Genomic DNA, 21,583 nt, shown 5'->3' on the forward strand with positions numbered 1-21,583 from the left:
TGCACTCACTCTTTCAATTAGTCACTCACTCATCCAATTACTCACTCACTCATTAAAATGCTCACTCATTCGAATGATCACTCATTCAATCGCTTACTCACTCGCTCAATCGATCATTCAATCACTTGCTCACTCGCGGGCTCACTCACTCATGCACCCACTCAATGTATCAGTCACTTACTGCCTCAATCTCGCACTCGCCCGCTCATTTGAACGCTCGCTCGCTCAATTGATCATTCAATGTTTCAATCACTTACCCGATCACTCATATACTGACTCATTTGATCAGTCACTCGCACATCCAATCACTCGCACACTCACTCATTCGATTGCTCACTCACTCATTTAATTGATCGTTCAATCCGTCATTCACTCCTTCACTCGCTCAATCACTCATACACTCACTCATTTGATCGCTCGCTCAGTTATTCATTCTATCACTTGATCAATCACCCACTCACTCGCAAATTCTCTCCCTTGCTCACTCGCTCGGTCACTCATCACATGTAAAGTGTCTAGGTTTTTTTAATTCTCCACAGGAACACACGGGTGAGAGCTGCGAGTGTCCAGTGAACATCACGTGGTGAAGCGGCGATTCTAGGAATCAATGAGCGAATGAATGAACGTCTAATCGGGTGAGTGACTCGGTGATTGGGCGACTCTAAATTAGTGAATGACTCCACGAGTGAGCGAATGCATGACTGGCCATCGAGTGAGTGACTCATCAAGTGAGTGACTTTTGGCGAGCATGTGCATGAGTGACCCCAGTAATCTGATGGGTGAGTGACCGGGTCAGCGGGTGACTACTAAGTGGAGTCCACCGTGTGGCGGCAGGTGGATAGTGACCTCACGCTCGACGTGGTGGCCGACGCGGGTGACACGGAGCGATTCCTGAGCGAGCATCGCTTCACCGACCCTACCTTCGCCGAGCGACTCTGGGCATTCCTCACCATCAACCAGCTGCTGCTGCAGAGGTCCCCTCCTCCTCGCCCGCTCGCATACCTACTCGCTCACCAGCCCAATCATCACCCACCGCCCGCTGACATACTTAATCACCGGCTCACCCACTCACTCTCTTCCACTCACCCCTCAATCGTTCATTTACCCACTTTCCCACCAGCACAATCAATCGCCCACTCGCCCGCCCACTTCCATACTCAATCACCAGTTCACTCTCTCATCCACTCACCCTCTCACTCACCCTCCAGCTGACGCTCTCACTCACCCTGCCACTCGCCCTCATGCTTGCCCTCCCGCTCGCCCTGCAGGACGATCTCGCTGTCCGCCCAGGAGAAGAGTCGGCTGTCCCAACGTGCGCTCGACCTCTCTCTGCGCTACAGCTTCGTGACCCCGCTCACCGCCATGGTGCTCACCGTGCCCAACGCCCCGAAGCAAAACCTCGTGGGCGGCCATGCCGGGGAGCGCAAGTGCTGCGCCGGTGAGCCAGTGTGTGGGTGGGCGGGCGAGTATGCAGGCGGACGGGCAGGTGAGCGTGCGGGCGAATGGGCGGGTGAGTGAGCAGGTGAGTGAGCGAGCGAGTGAGTGTGACTGGGCGGGCGAGAAGGCAGGTGAGCAAGTGATTTTGTGTGTAGCGGTGATGTAGCGGTTAGCATGCCTCGCTACGAACTCGGTGACCTGAGTTCAATTCCCGCTCACGGCCAACACCAGTGACGATTGTCTGAACCAGTCCTGCGCCTCCCTTATGTCGACTCAGCCTGATCACTAACTTGTTGTGTCAGTGTGTAAGCTTCACCACTCCGAAGACAAAGGCGGCCGAGTGTAATGCTGGCCACCCACCCCCATGTGTACCGTGTCAGCCTACATAGGCGCTTGCTAACGTAACTTGCCTTAAGAATATGTTAAGGCTATAGGGGGGATTTTTGTCTTTTTGTATGAGTGTGCAGGTGACTGATTAGATTGGTGTGTGTGATGTGCTGGCAACCGTTCCACAGTTTCAATTACATCACTTAAAACCCACGGTGAAAACTCCCCACTAAGCTTGTGCTGGAGACCTCAGGGGGCCAGCCTTCGAAGACAAATTCTGGTCAAACCCATTTGGCAGAACCAGGAGACTGTACCCCCTCCTCTCAGGGTTCCAGCAGAAATCCGCTGCGAGTGGCCACGTGAATATTCGAATGCTCACGGCAGAGGAGGGGCTTGCCAACTCCTCTGCCGGGAGCTGGAATGGTACCGCCTGGACTTCTGTGGATTATGGGAGGGTCCGGTGGGCTGGTTCTGGCTCCATTCACTACGAGGGGAGGGACAGCCCCTACACATGGGGCACAGAACTGATAGCTCGCGTTAGCATTGCCTCACCCCTCCTCCCGATGCCAAGGGGAAATGGGTGACGCTCAGAACTGTGGCATATGCAGCTGCTGTGGCTGCATTGGGTACAAGGTCCGGACCTCTCCCAGAGAGACCCTGGCTGAAGGAGGAGGTGTTCTGGCTGTCTGACATAAAACGACAGGCACCTGCCGTCTACAACATTCCACAGCCGAGAATGAGGAGGCTTACCGCAGCCTTTGCTCGGAGGTTCAGAGAGTTGTGCGGTGCTACAAGGATGTGTGGTGGTCGTGGGTTGCGGAAGAGATGGATACAACCTCAGCAGCGCGTGATCACAAATCACAATTTAACTCCAAAAAATTAACTTGCAGTATTACACATACCACCAATCTTAATTATAAAGCACGGTCATCCGATCTCCAACCCCCAAGAACATTCTTAATTTGGAGCTTTCGTGACTGCAGGAATAACTCTTTGGTTCTTTCGGTAAAGTCACGTATAGAGAAAAAATAAGAAATTAAATAATAGCATACTACGACGTTTCGATTGCAACACAAGCAATCATCATCAGGTATAAAATAAATAGCAACAAAAATCTAACCAGAAAACTATAGACAGACATATAAGCAGGCAGATATCACAAAGATACATAGAGAGAGAACACACATCGGCACACAGAGAGAGAACGTCTCTGTGACGAGGCCTTAAATATAGAGAGGGGGCGGGGGCGGAGAGAGGGAGGGGTTAGAGAAAAATTAGCATGTCAATGAGTAGGACGACGCGTGGTAAGGTACGCAAGCTTGAAAATTAGGAGAACGGGAGAGAGACACACTAAATTAGATAACCTAGCAAAATATCGAAATGTAATGTAATGCAACACAGAGAGTCGGTCAACACACAATTAACGCATAGCCTGGTTGATTACGTATTTCAAAGATTGCTAAGTTAGAATTTAAGTGTGAAAATTCCAAAGAGAGGCAAAACACAAACACGAGGAACGGAGACACACAGACAGAGCAGAACATAAGAACGACAAAAAACGAGTGGAGACTAGAAAAAGTACACTAAATCAAATAAAACCTAGCAACATTTCGAAACTTAATGCAATGCAACACAGAGGGTCGGTCAACACACAATTAACGCATAGCCTGGTTGATTACGATCTTCCAAAAATTGCTAAATTAGAAGTTAAGTGTGAAATTTGAAAGACACAAACACGAAGATCGATACACAGGCAGAGAGAGAAAACAAAAAAACCCAGAGAGAGAGAAAAAGATAAACTTAAAACTTCCCCGTAGAAGTGGTTCAATCTTAATTTGGAGTATATTCTTAGGTTTTTTCGGTAAAGTCACGTAGGTAAAAACATTAAAAAGTAAAATAAAAAAAAATCACGACGTTTCGGAGGCAACACAAGCTTCCGTCTTCAGGTGGTACCGTCACAGCCACGACAGCTGTATCAAGTAAATGAGAGATTGCAGAAGTTACCACTGCGTTTATATAATGGTTGGAGAAGGTGGTGGGGCAAGGGCCGCATACTTATTATTAATATGGTAAGGTGAGGCTTGAGACTAAGAATAGACTGCATAACAAAGGCTGAGCCTTTGTTATGGAGAGGTGCGGTTTGTGACTCAACCTGTAACAAGAAGACCACCACTAAACATGGTAAAACAGTAATGGTTGTCTATCAAATAAGATTGGCAAATAAGTGTAGTTAAATCTTTTTTGCATGGTTAATCACATCTTTCCAATGATTACTCAGTTTGTAACCGTCATCACGGTTGAAATTATGTCTGTGTTTGTATATTTGTATGGCTTCGTGTACAAACCTTTGATGGTAGCCAGGAGGTTTGCAGAGAACCTTGGTTATTTTCCAATCTTATTTGACAGACAACCATTACTGTTTTACCATGTTTAGTGGTGGTCTTCTTCTTACAGGTTGAGTCACAGCCTTTGTTATGCAGTCTATTCTTAGTCTCAAGCCTCACCTTACCATATTAATAATAAGTATGCGGCCCTTGCCCCACCACCTTCTCCAACCATTATATAAACGCAGTGGTAACTCCTGCAATCTCTCATTTACTTGATACAGCTGTCGTGGCTGTGACGGTACCACATGAAGACGGAAGCTTGTGTTGCCTCCGAAACGTCGTGATTTTTATTTTTATTTTATTTTACTTTTTAATGTTTTTACCTACGTGACTTTACCTAAAAAAACCTAAGAATATGAATCATTGCAGTCACGAAAGCTTCAAATCTAGACTTAATTTGGAGCTTTCGTGACTGCAGGAATTACTCTTTGGTAATTCCTGCAGTCACGAATTACTCTTTGGTAATTCCTGCAGTCACGAAAGCTCCAAATAAAGATTGAACCACTTCTACGGGGAAGTTTTAAGTTTATATTTTTCTCTCTCTCTGGGTTTTTTGTTTTCTCTTTCTGCCCTGTGTATTAATCTTCGTGTTTGTGTCTTCCAAATTTCACACATAACTTCTAATGTAGCAATTTTTGGAAGATCGCTTTCAACAAGGCTATGCGTTAATTGTGTGTTGACCGACCCTCTGTGTTGCATTGCATTAAGTTTCGAAATTTTGCTAGGTTTTATTTGATTTAGTGTACTTTTTCTGTCTCCACTCGTTTTTTGTCGTTCTTATGTTCTGCTCTGTCTGTGTGTCTCCGTTCCTCGTGTTTGTGTTTTGCCTCTCTTTGGAATTTTCACACTTAAATTCTAACTTAGCAATCTTTGAAATACGTAATCAACCAGGCTATGCGTTAATTGTGTGTTGACCGACTCTCTGTGTTGCATTACATTACAATTCGATATTTTGCTAGGTTATTTAATTTAGTGTGTCTCTCTCCCGTTCTCCTAATTTTCAAGCTTGCGTACCTTACCACGCGTCGTCCTACTCATTGACATGCACATTTTTCTCTAACCCCTCCCTCTCTCCGCCCCCGCCCCCTCTCTCTATTTAAGGCCTCGTCACAGAGACGTTCTCTCTCTGTGTGCCGATGTGTGTTCTCTCTCTATGTATCTTTGTGGTTTCCCCAAGAACATGTTCGTAGGTTGTCTGAGCATCTCTGTGAGGTCTTGGGGGAGGGGAAGCCCTTCAGATAAAAAAACATATAATGGGCCAAGGTGGGGTTGACCCTGCTAAGGCTGCTGTGCCTCAAATATTGGAGGAAGCAGTCGCTCCCAGTGAGTGGTTGGCTGAAGTGCCATCTTTTGAAGGAAGCGTGAAGGGTTGATCTGGAGCCTGAGACCAGGTAAAGAGCCGGGCAGAGATGACCTCTCAATTGAACTGCTGAGAGAGGTTGGTGTTTGTGTGCAAGTTTTTCCCGATGTGACTTCATTACAAATGTCTGGTCAACAGGACAGGTTTTGCAGGATTGAAAAGATGCCCTGGTGGTCCCCATTTTTTAAGAAGGGGGACAGCACTGATTCCAACCATTACCAGGGCATCTCCCTCCCCAGTGTGAGGCTCGGAAATGTTCTAGGATGATTCTACATCGCCTTGCCAGGCACGCTGAGGAAAGGCTCGCGGAACCCTTATGTCGTTTCAGGTCGAGGAGGTCAAGGCCTATTATACAATCAATAGGCCAGGGCACTGGTTTATTCTCAAGGATGCTCTCTGGCTCCTACAATAATTAACATTTATTTTTAACCACGAGAAGCTTCCCATAGCTGTACCGGACCAATCTCTGTTTTGTACAATATGATGGGAGGCTGATCGATGCCCAGGTGATGTCAAGCGATAGCTCCCTGTTGGTCAAATGTGTTATGTACGCTGATGATCTGGTAATTGCTGCCCACTCTGAGAAGGAGTTGGAGATGCTACTGATGAACCTGGCATATGCTATTTGGAAATGGGGCCTTAACCTCGGCCCCACCAAAACAAAGCGCATTCCTTGTTGTGTATTGTGACTGGTGGGGCAGTTGTGGGGAGAGTGGATGGGTTCCCTTACCTGGTCAGTGTGCTTATGACCAGTTCCGGTTTGACAACTGAGGTCTCACTCCAAATTAATTAGGCGGCATTATCCTTTTATCAGCTACGTAACGCTGTGCGGAGGTTACCTGGTTTGTCGCTCAACACGAAGCATCATGTCTTCTCGACCACGGTTATGCCCTCCCTTCTCTATGCTTGCAAAATGTGAAGCCTTTTGATGGAACATCTGCGCCAGTGTGAACATTCACGCTGGCTTGCCTGCGATCTATCCTGGGATTAACCAGACTGGATTGCGTGAGGAGCTCACAGATCCTTGAAAGATCTGAACATAGTCCCAACAGTTAGCTCTCAGCCACCGCATGCCCAGCCAATGCATGCCAGAGGAGTTTATGTTTAAACAGGCTATAGAAGAAATGGACTGATGTGGTACAAGAGGATATGGAGCTGAGTGGACTTGTGGAAGACTGTTACCAGCGGTGTCAAGATCGGCCCCTATGGAGGAGTCTCGTAAAGGACGTGACTGGGCAGTTGGAGGCATTCGCCCTCCAGCAACACGGAGGGCAGATGAACGATGCTTGCAGCATCGAGCTGATCACCGGGCAGTGAAAACTCAGCAAATTTATATAGTGGGGATCACAGGTGGTGCATCTGCCGGTCATCCCAGTCAGTCAACCCATGGCACCTGCTGAGTCTGTCCTGTGACCTGCCAGCAGCGAGCCTCCCACACTTCACGTGGTCTCAAAGTGCACCTAGCTTGGCACAAGCACCGTGGTGACATCACTGTTACGTCATGGTGAATGGCGGCTAATGTTGCTGTTGGGTGAGCCGACTCTATGTTTGTGTGTGAGTGGGGAGCGGTAGTGTAGTGGTTACCGCATTGTGCTCCCAACCTGGCAAGCCAAGTTAAATTCCCACTTACAGCTAACATCAGTTGCAAATATCTTAACCAGTCGTCGGCCTACCCTAGGTTGACTCAGCCTTAAACAAGTACCTTGTATGGTGTGTAAACGTCAACATTTTGGGAGACAAAGGCGTCCCGGCGTGGTTTTGGCAACACTGCCCTCTCGTGTGCCGTGCCAGCCTTAATAGGTGCTCGCTGAGAGCACTTGCCCGAAAAGCGTGTGTTGGCTAAACAGGGGACCACTATCTTTATCTTTGTGTTCCACAGGACGAGTCTCCCCTGGGCAGACGCCCCACCCCAATCTGCCCGAGCCTGACCCTCCATGTGCGTGAGATGCCTACTTATTCACTCACTCGTTCACTCACTCATCCACTGATTCATTTATTCATCCATGTATAGGGGTGTTAGAGAGAGCCGTTATGCATGGCAGCTTATGGGAAACAAACACAGTGGGCGGGGCTACGTGAGTGCACGGGGGGGGTGCTCTCAACGACGTCCGCACCAGGCAGCCCGGGGCCCCACCCCTCAGCGGGGGTTGAGTATAAAGGGGGATGTGTCAGAGGGCTCGGGGCAGAATGTTAAAGCTAAACCAGTGAAGACCGAAGATCGTCTAGCTAGAGCCCTGGACTCCCCTGGGACGCCGCCCTTGTCAGGGCCGCGCAGGACCGAGCCAGCGGCGTGGTCCCGAGAACCAGAGCTAGTGCTCTGGGACTCCGGGTACCGTAGCCCGACTTACCAGTGTCGGGCCAGACAGCCTCCCCTAGCCCGTTAGTGGAGGACTAAGAGGTAGGTCAGAGATAGCTAGCAGTGTATTCCCAGCTAGCCGGGTGAGGGGGCCGATACCCCCTCCAGTATTGTATGTCCGCGGTTGTGACAACTGTTGCGGAATAAATACGTGTGCCTCAACCCCGGGTGTCCAAGAGTCCTCAACGGTATTACACATGCATTAACTCAATCATTCACACATCCACTTACTAATCTACTGACTCATCCACTTTCTCGCTCATTCATTCATTCATTAACTCATGCACTAACTCATTCAACCATCAATTGACTCATTCACTTATCAACTTACTCTTACTCATCCTCATCCACTCACTCACGGAAGTATTCATTCACACATTCACTCAATATTCACTAACACATTCACTCATGCATTCACTTTGCTCATGAATTAACTTTCCCATTCACGACTGAGAGAAGAGTGTCTCCAACTAAAACATCTCACATCGCGTTTGTCAATTACATTGCGCGTGTCGGTGTGTGTGTCTGTGCGTGTGTGTGTGTCAGTGTGTGCGTGTCTGTGTGTGTGTGTCTGTGTGTGTGCTGGGGAGTGGTGGTGTAGCTGGTAGTACGCTGTGCTACAAACTCGGCGACCATGGTTCGATTCCTGCTCACGACCAACACCAGTGACGATTATCTGACCCAGTCTTGATCCTGCCCTAGGTCGACTCAACCTCAAATGAGTTACTCGGTGTGTATACATAACCAATGGGGAGACAAAGGCGGCCGGACGTGGTGCTGGCCACTTAATCCCTCGTGTGCCGTTCCGGCCTTCATAGGTGCAACTACTCGCGAACAGCACTTGCCCCAACAGTCTGTTAAAGGCTTCGCAGGTGACGTTGCCATTTTCCTTCGTGACCCACAACAGAAAATAAATATATATTTACTAGAATAGCACATCAATGGGGAGGGGCCATTGCCCGCAATGTCAGCTATGATACAGGGACTCCTCCTCTACTTACGAACATTCGACTTACGAACATTGAGAGATATGCACAATCCTGATCCGTATGTCCAGTTGCCTATTCAGAACCAAGAGTCGTAAGTAGATGCCACCACCGTGGTGGCATCTACATCTGCAGAACGTGAAGTACCAGTGGCATCTACATTTGCAGAACATTAACTATTGGAATCTACATCTGCAGAACATGAAGAACCAGTGTCATCTACATCTTCGGATCGTGCAGAACCAGTGGCATCTACATCTGCAGAACATGAAGAACTATTGGCATCTACATCTGCAGAACATGAAGAACCAGTGGCATCTACATCTGCAGAATGTGAAGAACCAGTGGCATCTACATCTGCAGAACGTGAAGAACCAGTGGCATCTACATCTGCAGAACGTGAAGGACCAGTGGTATCTACATCTGCAGAACATGAAGAACTAGTGGCATCTACATCTGCAGAACATGAAGAACTAGTGGCATCTACATCTGCAGAACGAGAAGAAAAAGTGGCATCTACATCTGCAGAATGCGATGAACCAGTGGCATCTACATCTCCAGAACATGAAGAATCAGTGCCATCTACATCTGCAGAACGTGAAGAACCAGTGGTATCTACATCTGCAGAACGTGAAGAATCAGTGGCATCTACATTTGTAGAACGTGAACTATTGGCATCTACATCTGCAAAACATGAAGAACCAATGGCTTCTACATCTTCGGATCGTGAAGAACCAGTGGCATCTACATTTGCAGAATGTAAAGAACCAGTGGCATCTACATCTGCAGATCGTGAAGAACCAGTGGCATCGATATCTTCAGATAGTGAAGAACCAGTGGCATCTACATCTGCAGAATGTGAAGAACCAGTAGCATCTACATCTGCAAAACATGAAGAACTAGTGGCATCTACATCTGCAGAACGTGAAAGACCAGTGGCATCTATATTTGCAGAACATGAAGAACCAGTAGCATCTACATCTGCAGAACATGAAGAACCAGTGGCATCTACATCTGCAGAACACGAAGAACCAGTGGCATCTATATCTGCAGAACATGAAGAACCAATGGCATCTACATCTTCGGATCGTGAAGAATCAGTGGCATCTACATTTGCAGAATGTAAAGAACCAGTGGCATCTACATCTGCAGAACGTGAAGAACCAGTGGCATCGACATCTTCAGATAGTGAAGAACCAGTGGCATCTACATCTGCAGAATGTGAAGAACCAGTGGCATCTACATCTGCAGAACGTGAAGAACCAGTGGCATCGACATCTTCAGATAGTGAAGAACCAGTGGCATCTACATCTGCAGAATGTGAAGAACCAGTGGCATCTACATCTGCAGAACGTGAAGAACCAGTGGCATCGACATCTTCAGATAGTGAAGAACCAGTGGCATCTACATCTGCAGAACGTGAAAGACCAGTGGCATCTATATTTGCAGAACATGAAGAACCAGTGGCATCTACATCTGCAGAACGTGAAGAACCAGTGGCATCTACATCTGCAGAATGTGAAGAACCAGTGGCATCTACATCTGCAGATCGTGAAGAACCAGTGGCATCTACATATGCAGATCGTGAAGAACCAGTGGCATCTACATCTTCAGATAGTGAAGAACCAGTGGCATCTACATCTGCGGAATGTGAAGAACCAGTGGCATCTACATCTGCAGAACATGAAGAACCAGTGGCATCTATATCTGCAGAACATGAAGAACCAGTGGCATCTACATCTGCAGAACGTGAAGAACCAGTGGCATCTATATCTGCAGGAGATTATAAAGCCATTCCCCATGTTTAGGGCACACGCCGTACAACACGTTTCGAATCGACAAGAGTAAAGTTGGACTTGCAAATGGACAAGTTAGGTTCTAGAGGTATGTTCGTGAGTAAAGGGGTCCCTGTATGTCTTTGTTCCCTATGGGGCTGCACGCGATGACAAAGGTACCGAGTTGTGTTTTTTATCGGCCGTGCTCGCTCACTGCTGCCAGCGCCGTGGCTTTAGGTGCCCGAACCACACGGATGTGATTCCTATCCTGCCCCCCTGCGACCCTGCCCCCCTCCACCACCGCCGCTGCGCTGCCCAGGTTCACCACCGAAGCAATGCCCCCCGCTTGTCAAGACCCCGCCCACCGTCCTCCCCGTGGAATTCATCCCACGCCCCCCCCACGTGGGTGAGTGCCGCCCACACCACCCCGCCGGGATGGGGGAGGGGGGATAGTGGGGGATGTGTGGGGGGATTGGGGAGGTGCAGTGGGGTATTGGGCAGGGGTGGTGGGGGATGGGTGGAAGGGATGGGGGATGGGTGGTGGGGTGGTGGTGGGGGGAGGGGTGGTGGGGGATGCAGAAGGGATGGGGTAGGGATGGGGGGTGTTGGAGGGGTGGTCAGGGGTGGAGGAGCGGTGGTGGGGGGTGGAGGAGGGGTGTTGATGGCTGTGTGTCTCTGCCCGTGCCGTCTCCCAGTCGACAATGATCCCCACTTCATCATCGCGCTGCCCAAGTGGAAGGTGACCGTCTGCTTCAATGTGGACGAGGAGCCGGGAAAGATCATCAATCTCGTGTCCGACCCAGAGCGAGGTGGCCGTCGTTAGAACCCCTCCGTCTGTGTGTGTGTGAGCTGGCCGACTGAGGTCACCAGTCGGCACAGCTGAGAGCCCGGCTTCCCGTCCGGGTTTCATCATCAGCTGCCCAACCACAGCGATTATGCAGGGGTCTCACAGACTCGCACAGAGACTCGTAGACTAATAGAGACTCGTAGACTCACACTGAGACCCATAGACTCACACAGAGACCTGTAGACTCACACAGAGACTCATAGACTCACACAGAGACCCGTAGACTCGCACAGTGCCAGCGCTATGACACATGCAAGCTTCTGGGTTAGGCCACGCGGTGTCAGTTTGACGCCAGCATCCTCATTGTCAGCCCTCAACCACCCGAACTTGATTGTTTGCACAGATATCATTATTATTGACAGGGTCACTTAAACAATTGTTCTTAGGGCACTACGTGCCAATGTATCTATTAAAAGTCGGATCGATACATTGGCACGCATACCTGTCAACCCATATGGTTCACCCGTATTCTTGTACAGGGAAATTGAGTTTATCAGGTCCGTACGGCATACAGTCGTTTAATTACGATAAAAAAAAAGTTTGTCTATGTTTTTGTGTTTCTCCGTTGTGATGGGACTTTGTAGGATGAACTTTTAAATGTATAAGGGACACAGTGACCAATAAGGTCTGAATTGGTCTCTGATAGGGTAGGCACTGATAAGGGGTTGACAGCTATGGGGACGTACCTTCCTGCTGCTAACAACGATCGATGCCTACAGTTTGCTGGTTGACTGCTGGCTCTGGGCTCCTCTCGATGTCCGACAGTAACTCCCCCATTGTCCGGGGGCCTCTGGGCCGTTGCCACCGAAACTATCTGGGCAGTTGGCTACACTGGATTTCACCTGTGTAGCAATGAAAACGTTGAGCTGAGTTGAAACGGCAGAAGAAGATGTTGGGAAGACGTTAAATAGTCATCGTAATAATGACAACAGATATGGGTACCAAAGAAGTGGGACTAATGGATCCAGACGGTCCATTTAATAACTTTTCAATTTGTGCTCCTGCTAATGTGTCGTCTCTAAACTAAAGTAAACTCTTTTTTTCAGAAGTGACATGGCCACAAACGATAGCGGCTTGTGATCATCATGTGGAAATTTATAGCAGCGAAATACTCCATAAACGCCTGATGTTAATTATAAATGTGGAGGGAAATATTTGAGGAACCCGAAGAAAAATCCACGCGACCACCATGGGGAGAGAGAGGGACACGCAAATTCCAAATATACAGCGTCAGGGTCGGGATCAAACCCACGAGCTCCTGCATTCCTGGCGAGGGAGTTAACATCTCGCCACCGTGGCACCCCTAATGTAATAAACACCGCACTGGGCTAGTACCTGGTGCGGTGAATAGTAAACATTGCAACTGGGGAGACAAAGGCGGCCGGGCGTGGTGCTGGCCACTGACCCACTCGTGTGCCGTGCCGGTTTCATCGGTGCTGCTCGCTAACAGCACTTTCCCCAACAGCCTCTCTAAGGCTATACGGGGGATCTTTGTGTGTCTATAGTGGGGAGCTGGAGTGCAGCGGTTAGCGCGCCGCGCTACGAACCACGCGACCCCAGTTCGATTCCCACTCATGGCCAACACCGCCAGTGATGATTATTTAAACCGGTCCTGGACCTCCCCTAGGTCGACTCAGCCTCAAATGAGTACCCGGGTGCGATGTGTAAAAACATCCACACTGGGGGGAGACAAAGGTGGACAGGCGGGCGGACTTTTCACATGGGCGCGGGTAATTGGCCACGCACCGTAACCCCACGTCCGCTAACCGTGCCGGTTGTGCTCTCGCGGTGGCGCCAGGTGTGGTAGTGAACGCTGAGCTCGTGGGGGCCAAGAGGCCCGAGGTCGGCGCCACGAAGCTCGCCACCTACCTGGGCCGCGTCGCCGTGGCAATGGACCGCGCCGACGTGACGCTCAACGTCGACACGGACGACGTTGTCGTCGCCGTCGGCAACGGGGCCAACAATGGCAGCGGCGTGCGGGAGACTACCCTGCCCTGGGCCACGGGGGCCACCATCACCCACGGCAGGTGAGGCCCGGCGACGAGATGCGGGAACGGGAACGAGGTGCGGGGAGGGGCGATGAGGTGCGGCGAGGGGCGATGAGGTGTGTGTGGAGGGGCGACGTGGTGCGGCGAGGGGCAGGGAGAGGCAACGAGGTGCAGAGAGGGAAGACGAGGTGCGGGGAAGAGCAAAGAAATGCTGGGAGGGGTGATGAAGTGTGCGGGGAGGGGTGACGAGGTGTGCTGGAAGAGATTAAGTGTGAAGAGGACCAGTGAGGACTGTTGGAAGTGATGAGGTGTCGCACAGGTTATGAATATGAGTTGGGTGGTGGAGGGTTACACAACACAACATTTGGAGAGGCCATCTTGGGGCCTAACCAAAAATCTACAATGAATGATTTGAGTCTTTTCCCTTGTCTCCCTTGTCCCGTGTTTATGTCCTCCATGTCCATGTGTCTCCGTGTCTCTCTTTGTCTCCTCTCCCCATGTCTCCGTGTATCTGTGGCACGTATCTCTGTGTCTCTGTCCCTGTATCTCCGTGTCTCCTCGCTGTGTCTCCGTGTCTCTGTACCCCATGTCCCTATGTCCCTGTGTCTCTATCTTCTCTCCCCATGTCTCCATGTCTCCTATATCCGTGTCTCTCCGTATCTTTCCTCGTCTCTCCGTGCGTCCCCTTGTCTCCCCCACCCCCCCGTGTCTCCGTGTCTCTGTCCCCCCATGTGCCCCCCACCCCTTCCCCCGCAGCGTCCGCGTGCACGTGGAGGCGGGCCGCAGGATCACAGTGTTGCTGGACGAGCGCCCCGCCTTCGTCGTTGTCCTCCACCGCGTGTGGAAAGGCCACCAGGTGCACCGAGACTTCCTGGGCTTCTACACCGTGGACCAGAGCCTCCTGTCAGCTAGCACGCACGGCCTCATCGGTACGCCGTGCTGCGATGCAGAATTTGCCCTCCTCCCCCCCCCCCCCCTCATATATATGAAAAAAAGTCTGGCAGGATGGTTGGTCGAAGTGGGGGGGGGGCAGTCGCCCTGCAGCAACAATGGAACGTAGAGGAGCGACGCTCACAACAACGAGCGGAGTGCCGGGTGGCTAAAATGCAGCAAGTTGGCACAGTGAGGGGTACTCACTGGTGCATCTACCGGTCATTTCACTTGGCCAACCCATGGCACCTGGGTCTGTCCCGAGACCTCCTGTCAGCGAGCCGTCGACACTTCACGTGGCCTCAATGTGCACCTGGCCTGACGTCACCGTCACTGAGTGGCGAGTATTGGTGTGTGTGGTCTTAGTGGATCGTGAATCGAGGTTTTAATCTGTAATAAATTCAGCTCAGGTCGTCGCTCAAAGTTGCATCGGGACAGCCGTCTTGAAAATTGTCGATTCATTGGCAAGCGATGCTTGGATCGAGTAGTGGTGTGGCACGGACCCCATTCACTCGATTGGCTCATATCCGCGAAATCGGTGATTCCGTTGCAGTTGCTTTTATTGTGCCAGAGCACCACCTGGCCAGGGACTGTCTCTGCATCTCCGTGTTATCCATATCTGCGTGGCTGTGTCTCTGTGTATCCGGGCCTCCACATCGTGCGCCGGCCTTCTTGCCCCACACACTTCGGGCTCGTCGGTACACAGGGCCCCTCGCCACACCCTGTCTCCTTGTCGATCTGTGTCCTCCCCCATGTCTCCGAGCTGATCTCGCCCATGGTTTCCCATCACTCCCAGCGCAAGGTGCCTGCGTCAACAGGATGACTCTATCCCGAGGGGTAACTTTAGCCCACACCTGGGACAGGAGGTCATAGAAGGCATCTGACTCATCAACCTTGCCTGCATCCCTCCACTGATGTTCATCTTCGCGGGGGCTTAAGCCACTACCACCACTATTACTCACCTTCTATTGGCGGGGAGGCGAGCCCGCATTAGCCTGATACAGCTTCCCACACCACCACGCTCGCACGACCCCTTCATTCTTTTGTCAGCTTCCTTACCTCTCCTCCGCAGTGAGCATTCGGACATTTCCCATGGCCAATCACAGTGGATTTGTTCTGTTGTTTCTGGAGGAAACCCCAGTGGTGAGGGCTCATTCTCCTGGCATAGAGAAGAATGGGCATAACCGTGAAAGAGAAGACCCGAAGCTTTGTGTGGAATGACAGACCAGGTAGCTTCCACACAGCATTGCGCAGCCGATGAAAAATTAATGCCGCCCGATTGATTCGGAATTAGACCTCTGCTGTCAAACCGGAGCTGGTCATAAGGACACTACTCTCTCCACAACTGCTCCATCACCAATGAGGAGCTGAGGGGGTGGAGTGTTTGGGGGTAGAAAATACCCTGGCAGGTGCTTAGTTTTGGTGGGGCTGATGGTAAGACCCCACCTCTTAGTGGTACACTCCATGTTCAGCAGAAGTGCCTCAAACTCCTCCACCGAGTGAGCAGCAATCACCAGATAATCAGCATATAATACATGGTTGATTAATACGGAGCCATCACCCGACCGCACCCGAGCATCGATCAGCCTCCAGTTGTATCTGTACCAGATGGAAATTCCTCCAGTACAGCCATAGGAAGCTTCTCGAACTACGTGGTCAAAGCTAATGTTAAATACAGCGTGCTTGAAAATCAAATTAACACTGACATGGAAGTATCGTTTTTAATGGAAAAAGAACGGATAATACACCGTAACATGATAACAAATGTAATGTTAATAGCTTCAAAAAGTCAAAGAGTCTCCACTTGTTCGCCATCATTGTCAACACGTGCCTGGAATCTTCTCCAGGTGGTCTCCAGAGCCCAGAGGCACATTTCTTGTGGTATTGCAAATTATCAGAAATGTTAACATTTTTTTTAAAACGCCCTGTAATGTGGGAGCCAGAGGACATCCCTGTCGCGCCCCAAGGTGAACAGGCCCTTAGTGATTGTGAGCAGAGAGTCAGGGACTCCGAAAGCACGAACAACTGCCCACAGCCCTGACTTGTTGATGATATCATAGGCCTTGACCAGGTCAGAAAAGCAGAGATGTAGGTCTGGTTGGAATTCCCTATACCTCTGCTGTTGCAGACAGAGAGAAAATATGGCATCTGTGCAGGACCGCCCTGGTCTGAAACCACATTGGGGCTCCGTATACTTCTCATCAGTGTGTCTGGCGAGGCGATGTTGAATAATCCTTGCCAGGACCTTTCTCGGCACACTGAGAAGAGAGATGCCTCTATATATGTTACAATGATGCCCTGGTGGATGCCCTAGTGGGCATCCTTCAAAACCTGCGGAAACCGTCCTGTGGTCGAGACAGTTGTGATGATGTCATGTAGGGCAGTCTGCACACAGATGCCACCCTCCCTCAGCATTTCGCGAGGGAGATCGTCTCTGCCCGGCGCTTTTCCGGGTCTCACACACACGTACACATTCACACGTATACATACATACACATACGTACACATACATACGTGATATAGCCAAACGTCGAATTGTCACAAAATCCGGTTCACCGCCCAGCCTACGGCCGTTGCTGACTCCACGCGACCGCTGCTCCCGTAAGCTTGCAAGCCGCAGGCCTTGACTGCCCTCCCGGCAACAACAAAAAATTACATCCAGGGGACCCCGGAGATCTCTGTCACCGCACTCACGTCTCTCTGCACCGCAGGTCAGTTCTTCGCCGAGCCCGAGGTCGCGGTGTTCAACCCCCAGCCCGGAGAGGAACAGGGGAAGCCGACGGCCACCATGCTGGTGAAGGGTCACAAGCTGAAGGTCACACGGTGAGTCCACGCCACCACCACCGCTGCACCAAAAAGACAAAGATCCCTCGTATAGCCTGTAACGTACTGTTGGGGCTATTATGTTATTAGTGAGCACCTATGAAGGCCGGCATTGTGGCACACGAGGGGGTGGGTGGCCAACACCACGCTCGGCCACCTTTGTCTCCCCAGTGGCGATGTTTACGCATCATACCAGGTACTCATTTGAGGCTGAGTCGACCTAGGGGAGGCCCATAACCGGTTCAGATAATCGTCACTGGGTGTTGACCGTGAGCGGGAATCAAACTTGTCCGCTCACCAGCTGCACCAGCAGACAAAGTTCACCCGTGGGTTCAGTGCCACGAGCGAGTGGCGCCTTCCATGACCAGCGTGGCGGCGCACGAGGGGGTCGGGCGGCAAAGCGCCGTGCCCGCCTTTGCCTCCCCAGTGTTGACTTTAGTGGATTCTTCGATATGGGCAGAGGACTCGGGGAGGGAAATTTTACGAGAACGGCAGCTACGGTAGTGGTAGCATTACAGGACTGAGTGGGTGGGTGGGTGAGTTGGTGGATGAGTGAGTTGGTCAGTGTTTGGTGGATTCCCCATCTAGCCTTAACTGTTGGGGCAGGTGCTGGTAGCGGTTGGCACTTATGAAGGCCGGCACAGTACACGAGGGGGTGTGTGGCCAGCATCCACTCCCGACCGCCTTTGCCTCCCCAGTGGCGATGTTTATCCAACGCACCAGGTACTCATTTGAGACTGATTCGACCTAGGGGAGGCCCGGGACCGGTTCAGATAATCGTCACTGGTGTTGGCCGTGAGCAGGAATGAAACTCGGGTGTTCGTGTTCGTAGCAGAGTATGCGCTAATCACTACAGTACTGCTCTCCACAGACACATACATACATACACAGAGACACAGAGACATACACACACACAGACACACACGACCGCACGCACGTGCATTGACCTCGTGCGGGCAGGCTCCGTGCCGCCACCGCTTATCTCTCGTTCGGCGGTGGTGGCGTGGCCGGGTGCCCTCCGTGTTTACGCTGCGCTCGTTGCCGCCCCAGCAGCCTGCCAGGGTTCATACATGGAGGGGGGGGGGTTGCGTGTGGGTGGTGGTGGTGGGCGAGTGGCGGAGTTTGTTTGCGGCGGTTTTGGTGGGCGCAGGGGGGTGCAGAAGAACCACCTGGAGGACGCGGCCCAGGGGGACGAGGTCCCCTGCTGGTTCGTGCACAACAACGGCCACGGACTCATCGACGGGCGCCTCTCCGACTACCTCCTCCCCGAGCTGTTCAGCCGCCCGTGAGAGAGAGGAGGGGGGGGAGGAGGAGTGGGGGGTGGGGGTAAGGACGGGGAGGTGGAGGGGGCCTACAGACACCCCCTAATGAGTCGTAATGAGTTGTGTTTGTGATGGAGCCGCCCTCGTGCACACCGCGTGGGGTGTCTGCGTGCTCAGGGGTCACCCTCAGTGGCAGCTGTTCCTGTGCGCCATAAGGAGCAGCTGCCACGGCGGGGCGCCACGGTGGCGAGCTGTTGACTACCTCGCATGGTATACAGGAGGTCGTGGGTTCGATCCCTACCCTGACGCCTGCTGTATATTTGGTGGTCACGTGGATTTTTCTGCGGGTCCTCCGGTTTTCCCCTCCACATTTAGGATCAACGTCGCGTGTTTAGAGTATTTGGCTGCTGTAAATTTTCACGCGACGATGATGATGATGAGTCGCCGCTTCGTTGAGCTATCATTTGTGATGGCCAGGTCGCTTCTCATCAAGAGCGACAGTGGGGCCTTACCTGGTAAAATAAATAGTTTAGTTTAGACAGGCATCGTTTTGCCAGCAGTGATCGGTGGCAGAGGTGATGATTGGTGCTGCGCGTGATCCCGAACGAGTAAATTTGAGTCATCCCCAAATTTGGCAAAAAGAGGCCGTCCATAAATGACGTCATGCACCTCGGGAGGGGGGGGGGGGTCAGAAGATGTGTGACGAGGGGGGGGGGGGTTGAGAAATGTGACGTCACATCAAAATGCGCAACTTCTACTTAATTAAATAGAATTGTTATAACAACACTTATTTTGATTAATTTTCATGATTAACTATTTGATTATTTAAATTTACATTTTAATGATTCTACCAGGGCTTTTGATTCTGTGGAATGAATACTTGATTGTTATAATTGTACTCTCCATTTTGCTTCATTCTACTACAAAGTTTGAAGTATTTGTTTTATAGTTATAATCACTTTTAATTTTTGATAATTATAAGATAATTTCAATATAACATTCTGAACATCTGCAGTTTTAGTTAGACGATGAATATTTTCAAGTGAATGTTATGCTAAATTTCAGCTTTCCAACGCCTCTTTTTTAATTAATGTTTTCGCCTACAACATCAGAGTGCAGGGCCACATTAAATACGCACTACAATGATAATAGTTTAAAACGATTCGAAGCATGTTTTATTTTCAAAATGGAAATATAGTTTTGGGGGGGGGGGGGGCAGAGCTTTGTGACGTCATATTTGAGGGGGGGTGTGACTTTTAGTGACGCCGTGTGACGAGGGGGGGGGGTCAAAAATCGTCCAAAATCGCGTGACGTCATTTATGGACGGCCCCAAAGCCGGAGCATGCGGGTGGTCACCAGCGCGGCCAAAAGCTCGCCGCCGCTTGGAACAACGTCACACGGGGGGGGGGGGTCTTTAATGTCAACTGCGAGGGAAGCGGACGGCAATTGGCAGCATCGTCACGACGTGTGATTGGCAGACGCTCCGGGCAAACGGGCCCTCCGCGCCAGTGGTTTTATAACGGGAAGGAATAAATCGCGCGACGCCACCAGATAACCACTGTGAATCGTTGATAGGACACGTTAAGTCAATCTTCTGTGGAATAAACTATCGGTCGGCTGACCCCTATACAACACGCAGTCTCACTGTGTCTGTGCGCATGTGTCTTGTATGGATGTGCTCATGACCAGCTCCAGTTTATCAGCAGAGGTCTCACTCCGAATCAGTCGAGCGGCAATATCTTTTCATCGGTTGCGTAACGCTGTGTGGAAGCTACCTGGTCTGTCGCTCCGCACGAAGCTTCAGGTCTTCTCGGCCACGGTCATTCCCTCCCTTCTCTACGCTTGCGAAACGTGGACCCCCCTAGTGGAGCATCTTCGCCGGTTGGAAACATTTAGGCTGGCCTGCCTACGATCCATCCTGGGTTTGACCAGGCTGGATTGTGTGAGGAGCTCACAAGTCCTTGAAAGATCTGGGCAAAGTCCCATCAGTGAGCTCCTCCGGCAGGCAAGGCTGCGTTGGCTGGGTCATGTAGCCCGCATGCCCAGCCACCGCATGCCTAAACAGCTTTTGTTCGGCCGGATCGAGGGGGCTAAACGGGCGCGGCACGGGCTAGAGAAGAGATGGAGTGATGTGGTACAGGAGGACGTGGAGCTGAGTGGACTTGCCGATGACTGGTACCAGCGGTGTCAAGATCGGCCTCAGTGGAGGAGGCTCGTGAAGGACGCTACTGGGCAGTTGGAGGCAGTCGCCCTCCAACAACAACGGAGGGCGGAGGAGCGACGCTCACAACAACGAGCGGAGCGCCGGGTGGCTAAAGCACAGCAAGTTGGCACAGTAGGGGGCACAGGTGGTGCATCAGCCAGTCATCTCGGTCATCTCGGTCAGTCGACCCGTGGCACCTGGGTCTGCCCCGTGACCTCCTGCCAGCGGGCGTTCGACACTTCACGTGGCCTCAAGGTGCACATGGCCTGGCACAAGCGTCGTGGTGACGTCACCGCCACTTAGTGGCGAATGGCGGTTGTTGTTGTTGTTGTTGTTGTATGGATGTGTCTGTGTGGGTGTTTCTGTGTGGGTGTGTTTGTGTGGATGAGTCTGTATGGGTGTGTCTGTGTGGGTGTTTCTGTGTGGGTGTGTCTGTGTGGATGAGTCTGTATGGGTGTGTCTGTGTGGGTGTTTCTGTGTGGTGTGTGCCTGTGTGGATGAGTCTTTGAGTCTGTATGGGTGTTTCTGTGTGGTTGTTTCTGTGTGGGTATTTCTGTGTGGGTGTTTCTGTGTGGGTGTGTCTGTGTGGATGAGTCTATATGGGTGTGTCTGTGTGGGTGTTTCTGTGTGGGTGTTTCTGTGTGGGTGTGACTGTGTGGATGAGTCTGTGTGGATGAGTCTATATGGGTGTGTCTGTGTGGGTGTTTCTGTGTGGGTGTTTCTGTATGGGTGTGTCTGTGTGGATGAGTCTCTATGGGTGTGTCTGTGTGGGTGTTTCTGTGTGGGTGTTTCTGTGTGGGTATGTCTGTGTGGATGAGTCTGTATGGGTGTGTCTGTGTGGGTGTTTCTGTGTGGGTGTTTCTGTGTGGGTGTGTCTGTGTGGATGAGTCTGTATGGGTGTG

The 21,583-nt window shown here is 51.1% G+C and overlaps 1 protein-coding gene across 1 annotated transcript in view; it reads left to right on the forward strand.

Moving 5' to 3' along the window:
* The window catches only part of LOC144945703 (inter-alpha-trypsin inhibitor heavy chain H2-like), a 63,214-nt gene extending 44,709 nt beyond the window's left edge, over positions 1 to 18,505 (forward strand). The window contains exons 12-20 of the mRNA XM_078874270.1: positions 835 to 974; positions 1,269 to 1,438; positions 7,391 to 7,447; positions 10,948 to 11,034; positions 11,324 to 11,437; positions 13,274 to 13,502; positions 14,220 to 14,392; positions 17,105 to 17,216; positions 18,367 to 18,505. Coding sequence (XP_078730396.1) covers positions 835 to 974; positions 1,269 to 1,438; positions 7,391 to 7,447; positions 10,948 to 11,034; positions 11,324 to 11,437; positions 13,274 to 13,502; positions 14,220 to 14,392; positions 17,105 to 17,216; positions 18,367 to 18,505 — 1,221 coding nt within the window. The remainder of the gene's footprint in view (positions 1 to 834; positions 975 to 1,268; positions 1,439 to 7,390; positions 7,448 to 10,947; positions 11,035 to 11,323; positions 11,438 to 13,273; positions 13,503 to 14,219; positions 14,393 to 17,104; positions 17,217 to 18,366) is intronic.
* Positions 18,506 to 21,583: the final 3,078 nt, after the last annotated feature.

This window comes from Lampetra fluviatilis, chromosome 38, assembly GCF_964198595.1.
Source record: "Lampetra fluviatilis chromosome 38, kcLamFluv1.1, whole genome shotgun sequence".
Taxonomy (NCBI): domain Eukaryota; kingdom Metazoa; phylum Chordata; class Hyperoartia; order Petromyzontiformes; family Petromyzontidae; genus Lampetra; species Lampetra fluviatilis.